The 20,590-nt window shown below is 56.8% G+C and overlaps 1 protein-coding gene across 14 annotated transcripts in view; it reads right to left on the reverse strand.

Annotated features, from left to right (window-relative positions):
• The window catches only part of RALGPS1 (Ral GEF with PH domain and SH3 binding motif 1), a 273,366-nt gene that overhangs the window by 13,498 nt on the left and 239,278 nt on the right, over nucleotides 1–20,590 (reverse strand). For 9 of the 14 annotated variants that reach the window (XM_032308501.1, XM_032308499.1, XM_032308496.1 and 6 more), the window contains 5 exons: nucleotides 16,059–16,185; nucleotides 14,649–14,803; nucleotides 12,339–12,390; nucleotides 1,542–1,625; nucleotides 166–271 (listed from right to left, as the gene is read on the reverse strand). In XM_032308501.1, the coding sequence (XP_032164392.1) occupies nucleotides 166–271; nucleotides 1,542–1,625; nucleotides 12,339–12,390; nucleotides 14,649–14,803; nucleotides 16,059–16,185 (524 nt within the window). Of the gene's footprint in view, nucleotides 1–165; nucleotides 272–1,541; nucleotides 1,626–12,338; nucleotides 12,391–14,648; nucleotides 14,804–16,058; nucleotides 16,186–20,590 lie in introns of those variants that run through there. The other 5 variants (XM_032308506.1, XM_032308503.1, XM_032308492.1 and 2 more) reach the window with 4 other exon arrangements.

A 20,590-nucleotide genomic window follows, 5' to 3' on the forward strand; every position in this document is an offset into this window, starting at 1 on the left:
ATGTGACAGTCTTGCTGAGTCCTCGGAGACATAGGCACTATTGTATCCCAGTTTATAGATGTGGGGAGTGAGGCCCTTGCCCACTCAGTGGCACAGCCAGAGCCAGAGCCCAGGGACCTCCCCAAGGGCCCTGCTGCCTCTGGACGGAGGTGGGTCTGCACTTACCGCGGGTCTCCGGCCTTCCTTGAGCAGAGTTTTCCTCCTCAGAGGACCCTCCATGGTGGGCACTGTGGCCGAGCTCCCCAGCGTACAGATGCATGGGCCCGTGGGGCTGAGGGGAGACCACCGGTCAGACACTGCCCTGGAGGAGCCGCACTCAGGCACCTCTCCCTCCCAGCACCCCACTGCCAAGTCCATGATGCTGTGCCAGGCCAGAGGACTCAACATGATCAGGGCAGGTGGCCCTGCATTGGCCACAGCTGGACACTTTCACCTCCCTCGCCTCAGGCCCTAGGCTTGGTGCAGAGCTTCTTGTAACCCAGACCCCAGGAGCATGGCCTCCTGCTCCTGATCTCAGTGGTGGCTTCCTCCTGGCCCTCCCGAGCTTCTACCTTCCTCTCCACCTGGGGAGCCTGGGGCCCTGCAGCCCCTCCTTGTGTTGGCAGCCGCCTGGAGGAGCAGTGAGCAAGTGTGGGAAGGTGGCGCTGGAGTGAGAAGCGGGACCAGGGAGCGCAGCCAAGCCCAGTGCCTTTGCCTCAGGGCTTCAGGCGCCACCTACAGGCAAAGACAGCCAAGTGCAGCACTGGCTGGGACGTGCCCCGAGGCTCTGGATGGCTTCAGGTCACTGGGTAGGTGTCTCCCACAGGCATCTCCCTCAACTGGGTGCCCTTCCTCAAGCTGCTCTTCCTCCATAGGTGGGTAAACGGTACCACCATCCATGTGGCTGCCTGAACCAGAGACCTGGGGGGTTTCTCCTCTCTCCTCTCCACCCCTGCAACCTACTCGATTCCAAGGATGTACCAACCCCAAGTCCTACGTATGCCTCTCGGCCCCGATCAGCCATCTCACTCCCCGCACCTTAGGCAGAACTTGCTCTCCCTTTGAGCGACTGCCCAGTGCTCTTCCCTGGCCTCCCTCAGGCCAGCCTTGCCTTCCTCCTGCATGCTTTCCAGCTCTCCTTGCCACGGCCATGATGATGACCTGGTCATGCCACTGTTTGTCACCCCCCCCCCCACCCCTGCCTCCGGGCGGGGCCGCATCTCCGCCCCTCCCCTCTCTTACTCCCCAAGCCACCCTGCTTTTCCTGCCTCCCTTCGACTTGGGGTGCACTCATTCCTGCACCTCCCCTCCCTGTACCTGGATCCTTCCTATCACTCTTCCAGTCACTTCTCCACAGAGGCCTTCCCTGCTCTCCCCTTGCAGAACAGCCCACCTCCTCTCTGGGACCATCAGGGATCTGGGATTATCGGTTCAGTCTCTGTCTCCCGTGGCAGCAGCCTCTTGGACTGTGGCTTATCCAGCAGCCGGGAGCACAGCGCTTGGCATCCACCGAGCAGCCTAGAGCTAGCTGTCAAGTAAACGAGCACACAACAAATGGATACCTGTAGACGCAGCTCCGGGTTCTGGGAGAATTCCGAACCGGAACCCGCCAGTTGGGCCCCAGCGTGGCATACAGACGTCCCCTGCTTCAGAAGAAAAGGGGTGAGATTTAGCAACAGCCGCAAACCAGACACTCGGAGGAAGCAAGGGCATCTCGGACACTGTGAGCACTGGCTCAGGAGGGTCCGATCCCAGCTTTACCCGCACCTCCTACATCAAGCTGCAGACACATCTGGGGCACATCTGGAGCTGCCAGGTCTGTGAACATGACGCCCCCGGAGCCTCCATCAGTGAGTGTCAGGGGGTGACTAAAATCAGGGCACACGCACTTACCCAATGTGAAGCTGACATGTTTAACAAAAAATGCCATCCGGCCCAAATAGTCCATGGTGAATCCAATTACAAGGGCGCACAGAACTGTGCGCAGTCTTGCATGTCGGGCCTGGGGGGTGTTTGTGTGTGTGTGGGGGGGCTTGAGCACCTTATTCACCAGGGCACAGCTGAATTCCTGTTTGCTGTGTCCTCTCCACCAGACAGCCTCCTCTGCTGGCCCCCGCCGGACCCCTGCATCTCCCTGTGGGCTGCTCCTCTGCCTTTTCTCCCACCTGGAGTCCCTTTGCAAAGGAGCCTTTGCAGGGGAAGGTACAGCTCCCAGAGAGAAGCTTAACCTATTTGGGGGGGAGGCTTCCATCTTTCTGTCTCTCCTTTTCACCCTTTCCTCTTTCAGCAGGATGATTTCCTGTGTCCACGTGGTCCTCAAACACCTGCTCACCCCCGCAGCACGGTGTCTCTCTGGGTTATCACTTTCCTGGCCCGTTGGCCAAACAGGAATGTAACCCAATTTATAAGGTCAGATAAGGTTAGGACTGCCTTTGCCATTCCCTGCTGCCAGTCCTAGGTCGCTGCACACGGCCCCATGGCACCGGACACCGGACACCAGGGGACAGGGTGGACGCGCTCATTCATGGCGGCAGGTCCGTCCTAGCGTAAGTAAGCTCAGGTGCCTCCAAGGCAGGCTCTTGTGGCCCTGCCCCTCAGTCCTCCACTTGAGAAGGAACAGTTCTTGATGACCACCTTGTGTCTGTTGTACAGAGGCTCAAGTTCAGGGCAGGTGGGAGTCTGATGGCCGTCTACGCCAGCTGCCCGTCAGCCCCTCCTCTTTAGGTGAAAAACCACGGCATTTGCTTGGCCCCTCAAGTCCTCAGAGGTTACAAATCTCAGCCTTTCCCCAGCACACCTGGGTGACAGATGATGGTTCCAGGCTGACCCCAGCCCCACCATGAACTGTGGCACAGATGAGGCCCCAGCTTGCCCAATTCCCAGCCCACGGGCTGGATCGCCTCCCCTCTTCCCCCACCAATTCAGAAAGAGGCTTGCAGTGCAGTGAGCGGGACATCACAGGTCATGACTAATCTGCTCTCATTTATGGAAAGCTCCAGGATTTTCACCGTTACCGGAACACTGCCGAGTCCCTCACAACATGGCATAACCCTGTGCTGAATCAGGCTGCTCCGAGGTCTCTCGATGGGCTGCCTCCAGGTGCTTTCCTCCCCAGCCACTACCAGAGGTTTCCTAGGAGTCAGGGCAGGATCTGACAGCGAACGTTTCTGTGATGACATTCTTCGTGCCCAGGGGACATCTCCCCCTTTGATCTGGATTCTTGCTCTGAGCTGCGACCTATCTGGAGTTGGAGATGGAGCCTCCCTTTTCCAGAGCTGGGTCCTCTGGCCCCTTCTCCACCTTTCTTCTTGTCTTCTTGCCCTGGTGCCCAAGGATAAGGTTCAGTGACAGTGGGCTGTCTACAATGTCCAGTGGTTCCCCATCAATGGGGGGACGTGGTTGGTGCTGCTACCTTCCCTCCGTCCTCTCCTTCCTGAGATAGTCCACGGCTGCACGCTCAGCAGACGTCTGTCTGTCTGACACTTGTCATTGGGTAGCCTTAACTCAGCATCTTCCAGCCTGTCTAGCCTTTTAAGCAGCCTTTCTCCATGTTCTTCCAAAAGGCGTAGGATGCTCCCCAGTGCGCTGGGCTGGTGGGAGGAATGCAGGAGTGCAGAGCTCACCGGTGAGTGGGGGCTCGCATGTGCAAGGCCATGACACTCAACCATCTCACTGGAGCTTTATTTAAGCACATTGTCTTCCCCAGAATAGGGAAACTGAGGCTCAGTGATGGGAAGACACTTGACCGAGGCATGAGCCCAGTAAGCCAGGATCTGAACCCTGTTCGGACTCTACAGCCCAAGCTCCTCCACGCCTTTCAGGGTCGCAGGGAGGCTGAGGTGTCACATGTGGTGGAGTCTATCACGGGGACTGGATCCACCCTGTGGGTGGCATCGGGACATTTTCCTCCCAGAGGCACTACTCTTGCGGGTCTCTGCAGCAGCTCGCACTGATCGGGCTTTGTCCACGTCTGTGAGACTGGACGGCCCCAGCAGCCGTGCGCCCCGGATCTCCAGGGGTGGGACCACAGCTCCCCCGGCCCTCCATCCCTGTGCTAGAATAATCTTCCAGGGGTTTTGGAGACTGACGCTTAAGAGCCGCTGCCATTTATCAACTGGGGACCATGAGACACGCCATTCCTCCAGCCTCCGCGAGGGGCACTGCTCCCGCCCTGTCCTAGATGAGGAGACAGAGGCTCAGGGAGGTGAAACCACTGAGCCCACGCAACCGGCCTGTCAGTAGGGCTGGACACACAAGTACTCACAAAGGGAGGCTGGCTTTCCTCTGTGAGCAGTGGGCCTGTGTCTGTCAAGCTGCTCCCAGGAGGGAAGTCAGAGCCTGCTTCCCTGGACCCTGGAGGAGTGAGTGCCCCTGGCTGTGAAGGTCAGCATAATGGTGACTTTTCCCCAAGGCCCGCTTTCAGAACAGCAGGGTTGTGGTGGCAGCCTTCTCCCCCAGGGGAGCCCTGCAGGGCTGGAGGAGGGCCGTGACAGTTGGGGTGACTCTGGCTGGGCCCAAGCAGGCTAGAATCAGCACAGAGGAGCCAGGATCTTCACCCACTGGAAACAATCTGATCAGGGCCCTGCTTTGAGATTTGCTATTTGAATGTTCAGGGCCAGAAAAATGGAAAACGAATGGGCAGTCATATCTGGTAAACTCAGAAGTCAGGGGATCTCTTGGACTGACATGGGAATTCCCACTCCAGAATCACGGACACCTTTCCCAGCATGATGCGGGGCAGAATGTGGCTGAACATAATGTACCCCAGAGAGGCCATTCTACTGTTTCCTCTCAAGGATGAGCTTGGGCAGTGGTGGGCAACCCTACTCATGGGAAGTCTGGTCTGGGGAAGGTGGAGGCTGGCAACCAAGTAGAACACTTCAGTCCCAAATGCTGTACAAAATGATGATGGTGGTGGCAGGGGCGATAATGATAAGGGCGATAATGATGAGAAGGACGGTATGGTGATGATGATGGGGTGATGGAGAGGACGGGGATGATCAGGATGGGATGATGGAGATAAGGGGGTGATGGGGACGTCGGGGGTGGTAAGGACGGGATGACGGAGATGAGGGGGTGGTGGTGATGATGGTGATGATCAGGATGGGATGATGGAGAAGATGGGGTGACAGGGCTGCCGGGAATGATGAAGCGACAGTGATGATGGGGATATGAGGACGGAACGATGGGGATGCTGGGGTGGTGATGGGGACGCTGGGTGCTAGGCAATGCGCTGAGCAGTACTTATTCATTCTCTTGTCCAATCACACAGGGATTTTCTATCCTGAGAATCAGGAATACTGTTAGGCAGGCACTATTTTTTTGTTTTTGTTTTAAGTAGGCTCCATGCCCAGCAGGGAACCCAATGCGAGGCTTGAACTCACAACCCTGAGATCGAGAACTGAGCTGAGATCATGAGTTGGATGCTTAACTGGCTGAGACACCCAGGCGCCCCAGGCAGGCTCTACTCTGAACCCCATCTTATAGATAAGGGATCTGAGGCTTGGAGAGGTGGAGTAACTTGCCCAAGGTCACAACCCTAGGAAGAGGAAGAGTGGATAGAGCTGTTGAAGCAGAAGCTGCCAGGGTTCTGCCTGGGCCAACAGCATCAGGAGAATGCAGACTAGCTAAGGCAGGTCTGAAAGGCATCTTCCCCTCAGCAGTTTTCTAGGTACACGCTAGGTAGCATCATGGAGATTAAATTTCAGAAAGCCCCACGTCCCTGTTGCTGGTTTAGGAAGCTGCGCAATAGGGAGAAGTCTTGGGTAATAATTACACTGGGGTCTTAGTAATCTTGTCTTAGCAGAAGTAGGGTCCTCCACCCCATTCTTCTATGTCAAGTACATAGAGCCCCTTGAGGTAGGAGTGGGCCTATGGAAGGGCCCAGGAAATGCTGTTCATCAACCATGTGTCCACCTGTACCAGCAAACCTTAATGGGAAGCTGTCCCATTAGGCCAGAGCTTGGTCCCAGCCACTTCAGAAGATTGACCTCATCTGTAGACAGGAAGCTGCCACCCTGAGTTCTGCTGGACCTTGGGACGTCCCTTCCAGCAGTACTTGCCACGGACTTGTGGTAAGTCACTCATTCGCTTCTCTCTGGGCAATGTCCCTGATCTGCTGAGTGGGTCTCTAGGAGCCACATTCGAACTGCATGTTTAGCTGAGTGGACAGAACAACACCTGATCCAAGCCAGGTCAATCAGATGTTCTCTCATGGCAATTAGGAACCAGATGTGTGTGAGAGAGAGAAAGAAAGTCAGGCTCTGTGGCTGGATGAAGCTGTAACATGTAAACGTGGGAGCTGCAAGGTCTTCCTCTTCCCCTCTGTGAGCTGAGAAGTCTAGAAATCTGGTCTGCAGAGAGCGAGAGGGGAGTGTGGCAGATATATGTGGAGAAGGACTGACTCAAGATGGAAAGAAATCCCGCCCGCTGTCCAGGACCCGACTCTGAGGGGATGTGGGTATCGGAGGAGAGGGCGGGCTGAGATTTCTCAGCTGCCTGTGAAGCCACAGCAGCCCAAGGACAAGGTCAAGCCAAAGGCCCAGGGACTGCTGCCCACTGTTTTCTCTCAGAGGGGCCTGAGCTCCTTGGGTGGCCTCCTTGTCCAGACTTCAGTGTCTGTTGCTGAAAGCAAAGCAAGAGACAGCATCTTTGGGGCAAGCCCGCATCAGAAGCTTGGCACATCATCCAACTAGGCTGACACAGGAGGCAGAGCAAGCCGGAGCTGAGGAGACCAGACCGACGGGTGGGTGGGGGCGGGACATGAACCTGGAGATTCCTGGGCCTCGGCCACAGGGGTGGGAGGAAGGCAGCCAGACCCTCCGAGAAAGTCACCCTGAAAACAGCCACTCTCACATTGCACTTCAGTTAAATGGACCCCTCACCACAGTACTGCCTCTAGACTGCCCCCCATCTCTTGAAATGCTACGTAGTTTGGGGTTCAGAAGGTGGCTCTGTACCCTGGCAAACCTGGGCCATCTGCTGGAGTCCTCTGATTATCTCAAAGTAGGAAAAGGGTGTCTTTAAAAGCTCTGATTTGCAGGTAGCAGGCTGGGGAATCTGCCGCCAAGACTCTACTTCCCTGGGGTCTCCCTAAAGATGGAAGATTCCACTGGCTAAGAACAAGGAAACCCCACGTATGGAAACACTGCATCGCCCACCCTCCTTGGCACCCTGGGACGCTTGCGGGGCCGACTGTCTGCAGCAGCCTCTTAGACGGGTCCTTCCCACAGTTCCCTGTCACCCTGGAGGCCAGCCATGCCTGGCTCCTCTGTACCATGATGACTGAACTGCCATTTGGGGACTTTCCTCTTCACCCCCCTCCCCAGACCCCTGCATCCCCTGCCTGCTGCCAACAGTTACCACCGAGTGAAACTCTCAAAAAAGTCAAAGTTCCCAAGCACAAAGCTCCACCTACGAGCTGTGTGTATCCAGGGAGCCTCATCACGTAGAGCTGCCGCCCCTGCTGCTCAGAGGCTGAGACACAGGCCCAAGGTCACAGAGCTGGCTGTCCTGAGCCCAGGCCTCTCCCAGCGCTGCTGGCAGCATCGGGAAGCCCGACCGCAATTTTTCAATGGAGAGGCTCACTAAGAGCTTCGCAGACCGGGGCACATCACCGAGTCTGCCTCTCCTGCAGTGACTCGGACGAGCCAGACCGAGCATCCCTGGGCCACCTCCCATCCCGGCACATGATTAGGGCCTCGCAGCCTCCTCAGACCCCGAGACCCCTCTTGAGGGCCCGAGGTGGTCCTCTTCACCAATGTCCCTGGGCTGCTGCTTAACCATCGCCTCTACCGGAAGCCACTGCTGACCCCGCAGTCTGACTCGGGAACTGTGCTGGACACTCCCATGGAGAACGACACAGCTTCAGGACCCTCTGCGGACCTGGCATCATCAATTTGTTCCGTCTCCAGGAGCTGCGACTAGCTCCCCTGTGCCCCGCCCCCCCGCCGGAAGGGGAAACAGCTCTGCTTCAGAGGGGGCCGTCACTCGGGCCTCTCCCATCCCCAAGGATCCCTCTGCCTCCTCCTCGCCTTGGTGCCACCTGTGTTTCCGGCCTGTCCCTCCCTCGTGCGAGAGCGGCACTTCCTCACACACGGCTGATGTCGGGCTAGACAAGACGGATGGCCGAGGGCTTCGGGATGAGCTCTGTGACATGCTTTCATATGTTACGTCTTAAAAACCAATTAGTAAATGTTTCTGATGAATTCTTTTTTTAAAAAGAAATGTTAATTTTTTCCTGGGTGTAAAAGAAACGTACCTATTGTGGCAGATGTGGAGCATATAGGAAAATAATGAAGGAAGGGCATTCATTCAGTGGCCCCAGAACTCAAAGAGAACCGAGATGCGCGACATGACACACTTTTGTACATACATATGTGTTCGCCTCTTATCATCCGTTTTCTTCCTTTTAAATATTTCATTTAAAATGAACTCTTACGCTAATATTTTTGTTCTCATGTCAGTGCCAAATCAGGCATAAAAAGAAGCACCTGTTAGCTCTTGCTGATGGGCCCAAAATATTCTCTTCCCTCTTGAGTTTCTGAGAAGCCTGAGGTTTGCTCGAGGCTAGCCTAGGGCAGTGTCCACAGTCCCTACTTTCCAGCTCATCAAGCACATGCTGAAAATGCCTTTTCATGGCCGCCTGCCTTCTCTCCTTGGGAAATCACGGTTCGATCCGGGGTCCTCCTTCCACTTTTGTCCTCAACCCAGGACACTGAGGCGAGCAAGGTGCAGGTTGGGACATGAGGTAGAGTCTTAAGAGAGGAGGGGGCCGGCCCTCACCCCCCCACCCCTGGTCCAGTGACTCTGGCCTCGGGTTGTTGAGGGCGCTGACCCGGGACCACCACTCTGTCCAAAGACAGGGGAGGGTCTTTACAGCACCCAAACCAACCCCTCCCTGATCTGGCCACCTCATAGCTGGTCTGTTCCCACAGGTCCTGTGGCCTTGCTGGGGCTGAGACAGATGACGCGACAGCAGGATGAGAGTGGCAGCAGGAGGCCCCCTTCGCCCCATGAGCCCTCAAGCACAGTCCTAACAAGAACAGGATTGGGGGGCTGCCATCCCTCCCTAAGCCCACTCTGAGGGACAGCAGCGTCAAGTGTCCCCAGGGCCCTGTGGGCTCCATCACAGGAGCTCCTTAGGGTCGCCACTCGAGGGAAGTACTGGGTGTAGCCTGGGTTCTGGCTGTCACTCAAGCCTTCAGGCCCCAGGGTGACACGGCTGTGGGTATGATCTCAGAGAAGGCAAACTTGCAAGACGAGACCAAATAACCCTGCACTTGGTCATACAACTGGAACCCCCCTACCCGCTCAGTCACAGTGGCATACAGGGTGACTGAGCTGGGCCTGCTGACCAGTGGAGGGTCATGCGCTGGTGGCACACGTCACCGGCCTGGGAGCTCCCTGTCCCTCAGGCTGGTATTTGGCTCCATTTCTCTTCCTGGCCTAGGTCAAGAGTGTCAGCAGGGCCGGGGGCCTGATGGAACAAGTCAGTTGCAGGTTGTGACCCCTAAGCTTTGGGGCTGTGGGGCTGCCCCTGCCCTAGCTGGGCCTCTGGGAACTAGAGAAGCCAGGACCTCTTCATCATACCTCATTCCTCTGTGCCACTGGCTGTGGTCCTGAGGTCACTGTCTGCCCAAGCACATGTAAAGGGGTAGAGAAGGCTGTGTTCCCACAGGCTCACTCAGGACCAGCTGATGGCGTCTCTGAGAAGGGAAGCTGTGCTTTGTTGAAGAGTGTTTTGGAGGCTCTGTCAGGGCAGACACTGGCCTGGGGGCCCAGGCACAGTGGCCCTGGCTTCCAGGAAGAGAGAATCTGCTCCCCTTTGTAGAGTAAGAGCAAAGTGGCCCAGGCTTGAAGGGAGGCCTAGGGGGGCTGAGCACTGCGTGGGTGAAGGTGAAGCAGAGAAGCCCTGTGAACTGTGGTCCCTGAGTTGGGGGGAAAGAGAGGCATTTAACAAAGGTTTCCAAAGGCCAAGAGGCAAACCCTCCCCTCCAGCTCTCCCACGGGCTCTTCAGCAAAGTCTCAAACGCTCACATGCATTTGAGGGAGTGGATTCTTTCTGGTGGACACGGAAAGAGGCTAGTGCAAGATGGAAATGCAGACTGGAGGCCTGGCCAAAGGAGTTAGAGGCCAAAGGGGGTAGCTTGGGCGTTGGACTGGAGGGGTCATCCTAGCCCCACGGGCATCTTCCAAAGCAGGTGGTCTGCTCCCCTCATCGGGCTAGGATCCCAGAGCCGGCTACAGGAGACAGGGCTGGGCACCTGCGTGGGCGAGCCAGCTGGGAGGCCAGTTCCTGTGGGAGGTCCCACCCGAAAAGCACTTACTAGAACATTTCAATGGATAGTAAATCGAACGCCAAATTCTAAGTGAAAGAGAGAAAAGAGAAACGCTGTATGTCACAGGGCTCGCTACTGGTTGAGCAGAGCACCTTCTATGCGGCAGGAAGCCCCTCACTGTCTCCCTTCCTGGTGGCTCTGCTCTGGTCACGGGAGCGCGTCAGGAGCTACTTGCTGCCCTCAGCGACTAGCATGGTGTCTGGCAGGACGCAGTGGCTTCCTACATAGCCACGGACTGAAATGAATGAGGGCACAAACGAACCAGTGAGTAAGTTCTGGTCTGGATCCTGGCAGCATGCAGAAGTTTCCCACTCAGTGTCCCCCCACTGGCCTGGAGCCGGGGGACACTGGCTTGCCTATACGCCCCTTTTGTCACGGTCTCCCTAGGAGCCCCCTGACGGATGCTGACACAAGTCAGACTCTTACTCATCAGATCTGGAGTCCACCCTAGAGCCTGTCCGGGGTTCTCATTGCCACAGCTGGGCTGGCCCCAGGGTGCAGGCAGCGAGGCCCACTGGCCTGCACAAGCTAGGCAAGAACAGAGCAACGTCCCTCGGGGAGTCCTGCAGCAGGGACAGGGAGCAGGTTCCAAGGGCTCACGTTGCTGTTCCTCCCCCTGTCCAGCCCCCCATCTAGGCGCTCACAGACAGACTGACCAGCGGACATGGGACCAGGCCCTGTAGCTGCCACCACGGCCTCTGGATGGAGCCAGGAGCACAAAGAGGGGGGCTCAGTGGTCAGGAGGATGTGGATTTGGGTCAGCCCTGCCCTAGCAGAGGAGAACGAAGCAGGACAAGTCACCTCACCTCTCGGAGCCCGCGGACACTGTGAGTCACCGCTGTGTAGGGTTCTTGAGGACTTGGTGAGGCCAAGACGGGGTCTGGCGCACAGGGGACGCTCGACAAAGATCACTTATGACCTATCGTCTACGTCCCTCTGCCCTGGGAGGATGTCCTGGGTGGGTTCGTCTCCTCTCTGGACATTTTATGATTATGGGGACTGATGAGACAGGAGGCGTCAGCACTAGAGGAGAAGTGAGGAGTGTGGAGAGAGAGAGAAAGTAGGTGTGCATGTGAGTGTGAGCACGCACGCACGTGTGTGTGTATATGTGTGAGCTGTGTGTGAATGTATGTGCGAGACTGTATACCCACATACGTGTGAGTACACGAGCGCACGTGTGTAGGAACGTGTACACACACGGGGCATTTCTTAGGAAACGTGTACACACTCACGTGGGAGACTGTGTATGTAAGTCCGTGTGTGTGTGTGTAGAGTGTACGTAACTGTGGGCGTGTGCACACACGCCCCTGCACGCCGCTGGAGGGGCTACTTTGAAGGACAGTGCAAATCCGCCTCTGAAGCTTTCCCAGTCAGTGGATTTTTCCCCACGTCCCTCATACCCTGAGTCGTCACGACGCCCCTTCACCTTTGGGGGCGCCATAGCTATGGGCGCTCCCCGTTCAGAGCCCATGAGCACGTGGGGGACACGCAGTGGGTGGATTCCTGGGCAGGAGGCCCCACTCCGGGGGCAGAAGTGCTCACCACGGGGAGTCAAACCCTGGGCTGGGACCCACTTCACGGTCACGGTGCCCAAGGCCTGAGGCCACGTGGGTGTAACACTCTCAGACCCCAGCAGGCGGAGCCACGTGCCCATCTCCACACCAGGCCCATCCCGGGCTTCTGGTTTTGAGAAGCCACATTTCAGACCAAATCTGCTCGCAGGTCTCCTCGGCAGCTCGGCCTGAGGAAGCAGTGCCTGCCTCAGGCTCCTGGGCCAGCTCTGGGCCAGACGATGAGTGGGGCAGCTCAGAGCGTGGGGCTGGGACCCCCACCCCACGCCCATCCTGCTCTTCCGCCCCCGACTCCGAGTGGGCCCTGCCCCTGGGCGGAGCTGACCTGAGGAGCCACAGAGCAGCCTCCCCAGGCTGGGCCAGTGAGGGGCAGTGGGGGTGGGGCTGGTCCCTGCCCGGAGCCCTGAGTGCCACCCTGGGAGAGAGGCTGAGCTGAGGCCACACTCACCTTTCCAGCCCTGAAGACATCTCTTCACTAAACTCTGAGCTCTCACTACTGCCTGGAAAAGGAACACAGATCAATGAGCGTGGCAGCCTCACAGAAGAGGGGCCAACCCCACAGGAGTCCGTTCTCCTGGGTCAGCAGGCCCAGGGCCCTGAGCTCCACAGACATGCGGGAGACACGGCTTTCTGACCCCAGGGGCATCCGTGTGACTGGGGGTTTTGCTGCTGCCCCTTCTCACTCGCTCTCCTGGGACAGTCAAAAGAAGTCTCCCCTACTGTTCCTGGTAGGTCCTCCACCCTTCCCACTGCCTCCTGCCCACCCTTGACCCCACAAGGCTGCTCCTGGCTATGCACGGGCCCGCCAGGCCCTGCGCCCCTCAGCCTCCATGTCGGCCTGGCCGGGCCCTACCACAGCCTCCCTCCTGGACCAAGTGAAACCAGTGCTAGAACAAGCCTCACCGAGTGAGGACACGGGCCAAATGAGCACTTCTCTTCCCAAGGGCCAGGACTGTCACAGTAGCTGCCTGGCATGAGACAGAAGCCTTGGGGAAAGTGGCCCCTTGCCTCCTGGCCGGCATACACAGGAGAGAGGGTCCATCTCCCCCAGCTGGCCCTCTGGGGCGTACTAGGACACCTGCTCGCCAAGGCCCAGCTCTGGCCTCAAGGACCCCTCTCACTGCACACTGCCGAGTCCTCTGTGCTCTCCCTCAGGCCTTGGCACTGCCTCGCTTTGGCCCCTTGTGGGCCACCTGCTGGCACTGACTCTGGGCAGGGGGAGAGGGGGAGGGAGGAGGTCTCAGGTCTCTCGGGAGTCACCGGGTGGCGGGGGCTCCAAATAGGGCACATGCACACATGGTTTTCGGCTCCATACAGAAAAGCGTCTGAGTTTTCCACGAAGAGGAGCGGAGAACCAAAGCGCCTGCTGATCCCTGTCTGGATACTGGAGAGTGTTGCGTCTGACTCAGTTTTCTGAGTCAAGGCCGGGGGCTCAGGCACAGCTCAGAAAGTTTCCTGGGATGTAAAACAGCTGCCCTGCTGCCCCGCTGAAGGCTTTGGGGCTGGCGTTTCCCAGACTGGTTCCTCGGAACCTCCTCCCCATCCCTACCTCATTCCAGAACACTCCAAGGAAAAGGGTCCCATGACAGACTGGGAGAACCTGCAGACTCTACCGCCTTTTTGGTGATCCATAATGCCCATCGCACATTCAAGGCTCTGAGAACAGACCTGCTTACTTGGTTCAACCCAGCCTTTCCCCAGCATACTGACCCCGGAATTCTTCTCTCCAGCATACTGACACCTAGGAACCATGGGCTGCACTGCCCTGAGCTGTCATAAACCCCTGACTGGGTCCAGTGAGGATGGTTTCCTCCCAGGCCAGAAGGGAGACATAGGCCTTGCTTATCACAGTCTTTCTGGCAGTGGGAGAGAGCTGTCCCCTCCCCTCCAGTGATAGTGACTCAGAGACCTGCCTCATTTCGCAGGTATGCAGAACCTGGGATCCCCGCCCTCCCCCCAACTTCCTCCCGGGGCTCATGGGCCCCCAACCAGACCTCATGGGATCAAACCCCTACCCTGGCGACTCCCTAAGCGGCCACCACCCATGGGAGGGCTCTCTGTGAAGGGAAGCAGACAGACACACAGACAGACAGACTACAGAAACACAGGCAAACTGAAAGGGCATGGCCAGTGGACAGTGTACTTGTCTGATAGTTGTAATGACAGGTGACCTGGGCACTACAGGGAGACAGGCCTGTGACCAGAGCACAACAGTGTCCTAGCTCTGACTCAGCTCCTCTCCATCCTGGCCTCAGCGATTTAGTTTGTGATCCTTCCATGGACACAAGTACCATTTCTGGTACTTCAAACACGAAATTTCATCCCTGAGGATCAATTTTTCATCCTCCGAAACTCTGGCTTCTCAGTGTGAAGACAAGTATACAAGAAGAACCCGGTGGCCTGCCCCGCTGCTGTCCCCAGGCAGCTTCCCCTACTTGGCTTTGCACACACGGGCTTATGGTGCCCCCAGGACAGAAGGCCCCCTGGGGCACAGCCAGGCTTTGGCAGCTGCCAACCACTGACAGCGGGTCTCAGGTGTGCATCCGGCGGCTCCTTCCACCTGCCTGCCGCGCTCGGAGCACTCAGTGGAACCCCGGAGACCAGGAAGCAGAGGCCTCCCTGGCTTGGGCGACTGCGTAGGGAGCCCTTTCTGCAGGGGGTGGGGGGCCACCGGGCGCTGCACAGTGACAGAGACAGACACGGAGCACACACCGGACTGTGGCCCGCCCGCTGTCGTGTGCAGGCCGGAGACGCTTACCTAGGGAGAGTCCATTGGTGACGGCAGAGGAGGTGAGGGCGAGGGCCCTGCGGGGGCTGCGGGACTCTAGGACGCTGTCGTCCAGCAGGTGCCTCGCTTTCTCCGATGGGAATGTCGCACTTTTACTCTCAACTACACTCAACTGACACATCATACTGGAAAATGGAAAGGAAGAAAGAAGGCAAAGCTCCTTATCTGTGGCGTAACAGCGAGCACACCTGCACCTGCACGGGGGTCCTGAGCAGACCGCGCAGCTGGAGGAAAAGGACTTCCGCCCAGAACCATGGTGCAAGTCCAGGCTCTGCCCTAGTTCATGGCGTGACCTTGGGCAAGTCGCCTCCTTTCTCTGAGCCTCAGTTTCTCCATCTGTCAAATAGGGACTAATGATACCTGCCCTGCATCTCTCGGGAGGACGACAAGGCTCGAGTGAGTGGACAGTGCTTGCGAACGATGTAGCCACACAGGGGAAGGGGTGGTGTGACCTGCGGGCACACCTGGCTATAGAGCCACACGTCTGGTCCAGATCTTTGTGTCAACCTTGCTCACAGCTGCAAAGTACTCCACCCGACTGAGCCTCAGAGGACGCCTTCTAACAAGGAATGAAGATGGCATCCACCTTGCACGCCTGCAGGGGCTCAAGGACGTAAGGCACGGCAGGCACGTGGCGGAGCATCTAACCAGGGCAAAGCCCGAAACACTCAGAGATGACCCTCCCCCTCCGGCCTGTGAGGGACCCCAGGGCCAGCTTGAGCTGCTTGAGGCTTGTGTATTAGTGCAGGAAGAAAGGAAGGGAGAGAGGGACGGAGGGAAGAACAGAGGGAGGAGGGACCCAGCTGCTCCAGAGTCTGTGCCCTACATGCTGGGGACACAGGCCCGGCCATGATGAGGCCACAAGGGAGCTGGATGCCCCCCTGGCTTGCAGTCCCATAGGGCCAGATGAACCAGTGGCAGGCTCACTGCCCTGCAGGCTTTCTGAAACAACAGATGAGCAGAGACCCTGAGCCCCGCCACTGGCAGGTGCCTGTGCCTCGAGACACTTGGTGATGTCCTGGATGACAGTCATGATGTCCAGCGGACTCTGGAGTTTTCCATAAGGGAGGCACTAACTGAGCTTGTGTAAAACTTCTGGAATCCCACCATCATTTCCCTGCACTTCCCCGAATGCTTCCTCCATCAACTCCCGAACCAGTGATGCTCGCCATCGGTACACAGGCTGTGCTGCCCCAGCCGCCCTCCCAACTCCTCTGAGCCCGTGTCAGCCTGGGGAGAGGGTATCTGCCAGGAATACCGAGAGCGCTCAGCAGACGGATAAGGGAGCCCCCCAGTGGGCAAGCCCATGTCCCACATTCAGCCCAGTCTGGAGCCCACGGCAGGTGTTGGAGTGCGTGGGGGAGATGCTCAGTCACCCACTTGTTTCCCAGGCTGTGGCTCTTCCTGTGTCTCGGGACAGGGGGTGTGGGAAGGCTGCCAGCAACAGATGCATCAGGACAGGTGGGCCGCCGGCTGAACCTCGCAGAGCTGGAGCCGGCGGAGGGGCCTGTGAACAGAACAGAGAGAGAGAGAGAGTAATGGTCGGAGCAGGCTGGGGAGGCTCAGAGGTGGTGGCTCTGGTGGGATAGGGCTCTAGGCCCGGCTGACAGAAGCAGGACAATGTTCACAGAAGCCTCGAGGCTTTCTACTCATGAGACACGGACCCCTCGCTGGCAGGATAACTAGCCTCTGAACTGTCAAGATGGCTGGTGTCCTGCTGCGCACGGTGCCCCCCGACTGGGGGCCTGTGCCACTGACTAATACAGCGAATGTGCGGATGGAGGTGGGGGCTACAGGTGGGAGGCAGGCGCGGGGACTGGCAGCCTAGCTGGGTCTCCCCACGGCAACATTTCTCCAGGGGACCCAGCTGGGTGGCAGAACTGAGAGCTCACAGTGTATCTTCTGGCTTGAAGTCCAGCATCCGTGCCCTGTGCCCCTGTGGCCACTTTCTGTTCTCGGCTCATTCAGCCAAAGGGGATGGGGGGCTTCTTGGGGAGGCAGTGGCTTTCCTGCGGTAGGCCATGGCTAGGGAGGCAGGGGCTGAGAGGCCAGACCTATCCGTTGCTGGCAGGTGACCTTGGATAGGTTATTTCACTTGATCCCTGAGCCTCGGGTTCCTCATCTGAAAAGCAGGAGTAACTCAGCTGACTGACCTTGCAGGTGGTTGGGAGGTCATGAGGTCACGTACGTGGAGTCTCACAGACAGTGCTCCTACTTGTTTGATTCTGGTAATTACTACCATGTCCTCCTCAACCTTAGCCATGGAGTCAGTCAGTGGGAGGTCATGAGAGTGGGGTGGGGGGTGCTGGGGCCACAAACCGCACTGGGTGCCAAGTGTGGAGACCAAGGCAGAACCCTTTGTGTGGCCACGTCTTGGGCTATGCAGCTGGAGGGGCATGGTCCTGACCACTATTGTACCCTTTTATTTCTGTGGCTTGGGAAGGGAAGTCTTGAAGGGAGGGGACCCCAGATGCTAGTCTAGCCTTAGCTACCCAGGACAGATGCTGGAAGTTAAGAGCCCGCGCTTCCACAAAGGAGTTGGCCACTTCCTGCACAGCACATCGACACACAGCGAGCCAACAGGCTGCTGCCCAGCCACGCGGGCGAGCTTCGCTGCAGGGCCTGTGAGGTCCACCAGACCCTCCACCACAAGATGCTGCAGATCCACACGGGGCCTAAGGGCTCCCTGTCCTCCAGCACGCCTGGCTCATCCTCATTTTCATGTCCTAAATACTGAGCCCTGTTCCCAGCCTGTCACTGAAGAAAGCCTAGCTCCCTCCTGGTACTCTGGAAGGTTCAGGAGACAGGTGAACACACCCCGTCCGGGGCGCGGACTTCCCGCTTCCCGCCGTTGGCTCACCTCTGCCTCCCGTCCACAACCCACAGTGCACACATACCTGCTCCCCCAGACCCCTGCGCCCCACCACCAACCCCTCTGTCCTTGAGCCCCCTGCGCAGCTTGTGGACCTCTCCCTTTCAAGCAATGCTGCTCTCTACTTCCATGAGGAAGCTGTGGCTGTCGGGTGCCGCTTGCGACTGTCACCGGTGGCCATACCCACACGCGGCTCCCTGCCGGGCGGGGCTGGGAACCTGTCTCCTCCCCGTTCTCCCTGCTCCCTCTGAGAACTCATGCCATCACCTGCCATGCTCTCCCTGGCCCCTTCCCCCGCCCTCTAAACACATCCTTGTCTCTCCTTCTCTGGGAAATAAGGTCCCTTGGCCCCGTCTGCCTCCCAGCCAGTCGGGCCCCGTCAGAGGGCCGTGCTCCTCCAGCTCTGCTTCTGTCCTCCACACCCAGCCTTCAAGTCACTGAAATCTGGTTTCCACACCCGGTGACATTGCCATTGACCTCCTTTTTGTGAAACTAATGAACACCGTTGTCCTTCTCACCAGAGCCTGTGGCATCTGGTGCCAGTGACCAGTCCTTCTCGAAGCACCGTATGTCCTGGGTGTCCGTGTGTCTCACTCTCCTGCCTCTCTCCGTCCATCTTCACCACTGTCGCTCTGGCTCCTCCGTGGGCTGCTTTTCCTCCAACAAGCTCTCATGCTTGTGTTTTCTACACACGCTTCCCTCTTTGGCTCCTGATTTTGATTTAATCTATCTCACCAGATATGCTGATGAGTCTGAAACCAATACACCCAGGACATTTCCTTCTGAACTTCCATAAGGTGTCCCAACTTCAGCTCAGTGAAGGCTGAACCTGGAGCCTCCTCCTCTATTTTCAACTCTGGCCACTCCGCCACCTGGCCTGGAAGGTGCGGTCATTTCGGCTTCTCCTAGACTGTGACTTGCCTCTTCTCTTCTAATCTCCTCTTTGCTTGCCATACACAATCACCAAGGCCCCCAGATTTTGCACATCTTCTCACACCCATCACTCATGTCACTGCCTGGTCTGAGTCCCTACACTTTATCTTCTGCCTCTGAAATCCAACCCCCATACGGCTTCATGGGTGTCTGAAAAAATGAGAAGCCGGACACACCATCTTCTTGCTTGCAACTGCTGAGGGCATGGGGTGTTCACACACTGCCTGACCTGGCCATTTAAGCTGATCTTAAAGTCTTGTTGGAAAAATAAAGGGACGAAGTAGCCAAAACAGTTCTTAAGAATAGTAAAGGCCTCAGCCTCACCAGATAGCAGAACAAAACACAAACAGTGATTCACAGAGTTTGGTCTTGGGGCAGGGATAGAGAAAGAGTTCAGTAAATCAGAAGGGAGAGCCCAGATTTGCTTCTTCATGGTGGTGGAATTACACATCAGTGGGGAAGGGAGGGTTTGTTCAGTATATGGCACTAAAACCTCTGGGCCCCATTTGGAGGAAGATGAAATTAGAGTCCGCCCACCTTATATTACACAAGCGGATTCATGTCATGAATGTGAAAAGCAAAAATGTGAGACTACTGGGAAAAAAATACAAGGCAATCTTTATGACCTTGGAGGAAGAAACGAAAAGCATAAAGCCTAAAGGACAAAAAAAATTGAATACAGGGGCATCTGGCTGGCTCAGTCAGGTAAGCATCTGCCTTCAGCTCGGGTCATGACCCCAGGGTCCTGGGATCAAGCCCCACATCGGGCTCCCTGCTGAGCAGAGCCTGCTTATTCCTCTCCCTCTGCCTGCCGCTCTGCCCACTGTGCTATCTCTCTGTCAAATAAATAAATAAAATCTTGAAATAAAATAAAATGAAACATTTCTTCTCCAAAAGAAACAAATAAAAGACTGCAAAAACGATGTTAAAAGGCAAGTTGTAGTCTTGGAGAAGAGCTCTATCACCACATCACTAGCAAAGGATCCGTGTTGAGATACATGAAGAATTTCAAATATCAGTGAAGAGAGACAAACCATACAGAGAAAATGGGTAAAGGACACAAATGGGAAATTCACAAAAGAGGAACCCATGTGACCAATCACTACAAGGAGACGCGCTTAACCTCACTGGGGATAGCAGGAATGCAAATTATATAGTAAAAGTGAGAAAAAAAACTCTCTTACCTTATTAGACTGTAAAAATTAATTAGCCTAACGATGTCAAGTGCTGGCTAGGATGTGAGAGGAGGGGGGTGAATGCCCACTACTTGGAAAGCGGCAATGGCGAGTGAAGGGGAAGGTGCCACGGCTCTGCATGCAGGCGGTTCCAACTCGAGGAATCCGCCCTCAGCGAACACCTGCAGATGTGCACAAGGAGATGCGTGCACAAGGATGTGCTACGTAGCACTGCGTCTAATAGCAGAAGAGGGGAAACAGTCCACACGGCCCTCAGGAGGGAAATGGATGAATGAGCTGTGGTCTACTTATCCAGCAAATTCTACAGAGCAGGAAAACTGCGAAGAAACCAGGTTTATAGGTATTAAATCCTAGAAGCACCTAGTAGTGGAAAGTGTAAGGTGCAAAAGGGTGTTTACATTGAGGCATGGTGCCATTTGTGTAAACATTTTAGAACATGCAAACCATGTTCCAGTTCCAGGCTGCTTGAGGTATCTCAGGAGCGGGCTCTGACAGATGGATCCATGACAAAGGACACCGGAGAGGCGGGGCCTGGACTTTACCAACCAGACACGGTCCGTGGAAGGCCTTGGAGGAGCATGTACAGGTACTGAAACGTACTTCAGCTGAGCATCTGCGGGCGTCTTTCCCCACAAGGTGGTCCACGCCATCATCAGCCCAGTTCACCAGGGGATGGAGCAGAGGCATCTGGAGAGAAATGGGGTTTCTTGGGCCCATCCCGGAGGTTCTGATTTCTTTGGCTTCAAGCGTGTCTGGCCATTGCTCTCCAGGTGGCCCGCACGCGCACCCCAGTGAAGACATTCTGTGCAAAAGCTGGGACAAAAGCAAGCTCAGGCCTGGAGGAAACATCTCGTGTGGCTGCCCCAGAGAGGAAAGGGAAGAATGGAGGTCGTCCTGGTTTGTTTTTGTTT

The sequence above is a fragment of the Mustela erminea genome, chromosome 12 (genome assembly GCF_009829155.1).
Source record: "Mustela erminea isolate mMusErm1 chromosome 12, mMusErm1.Pri, whole genome shotgun sequence".
Classification (NCBI taxonomy): Eukaryota; Metazoa; Chordata; class Mammalia; order Carnivora; family Mustelidae; genus Mustela; species Mustela erminea.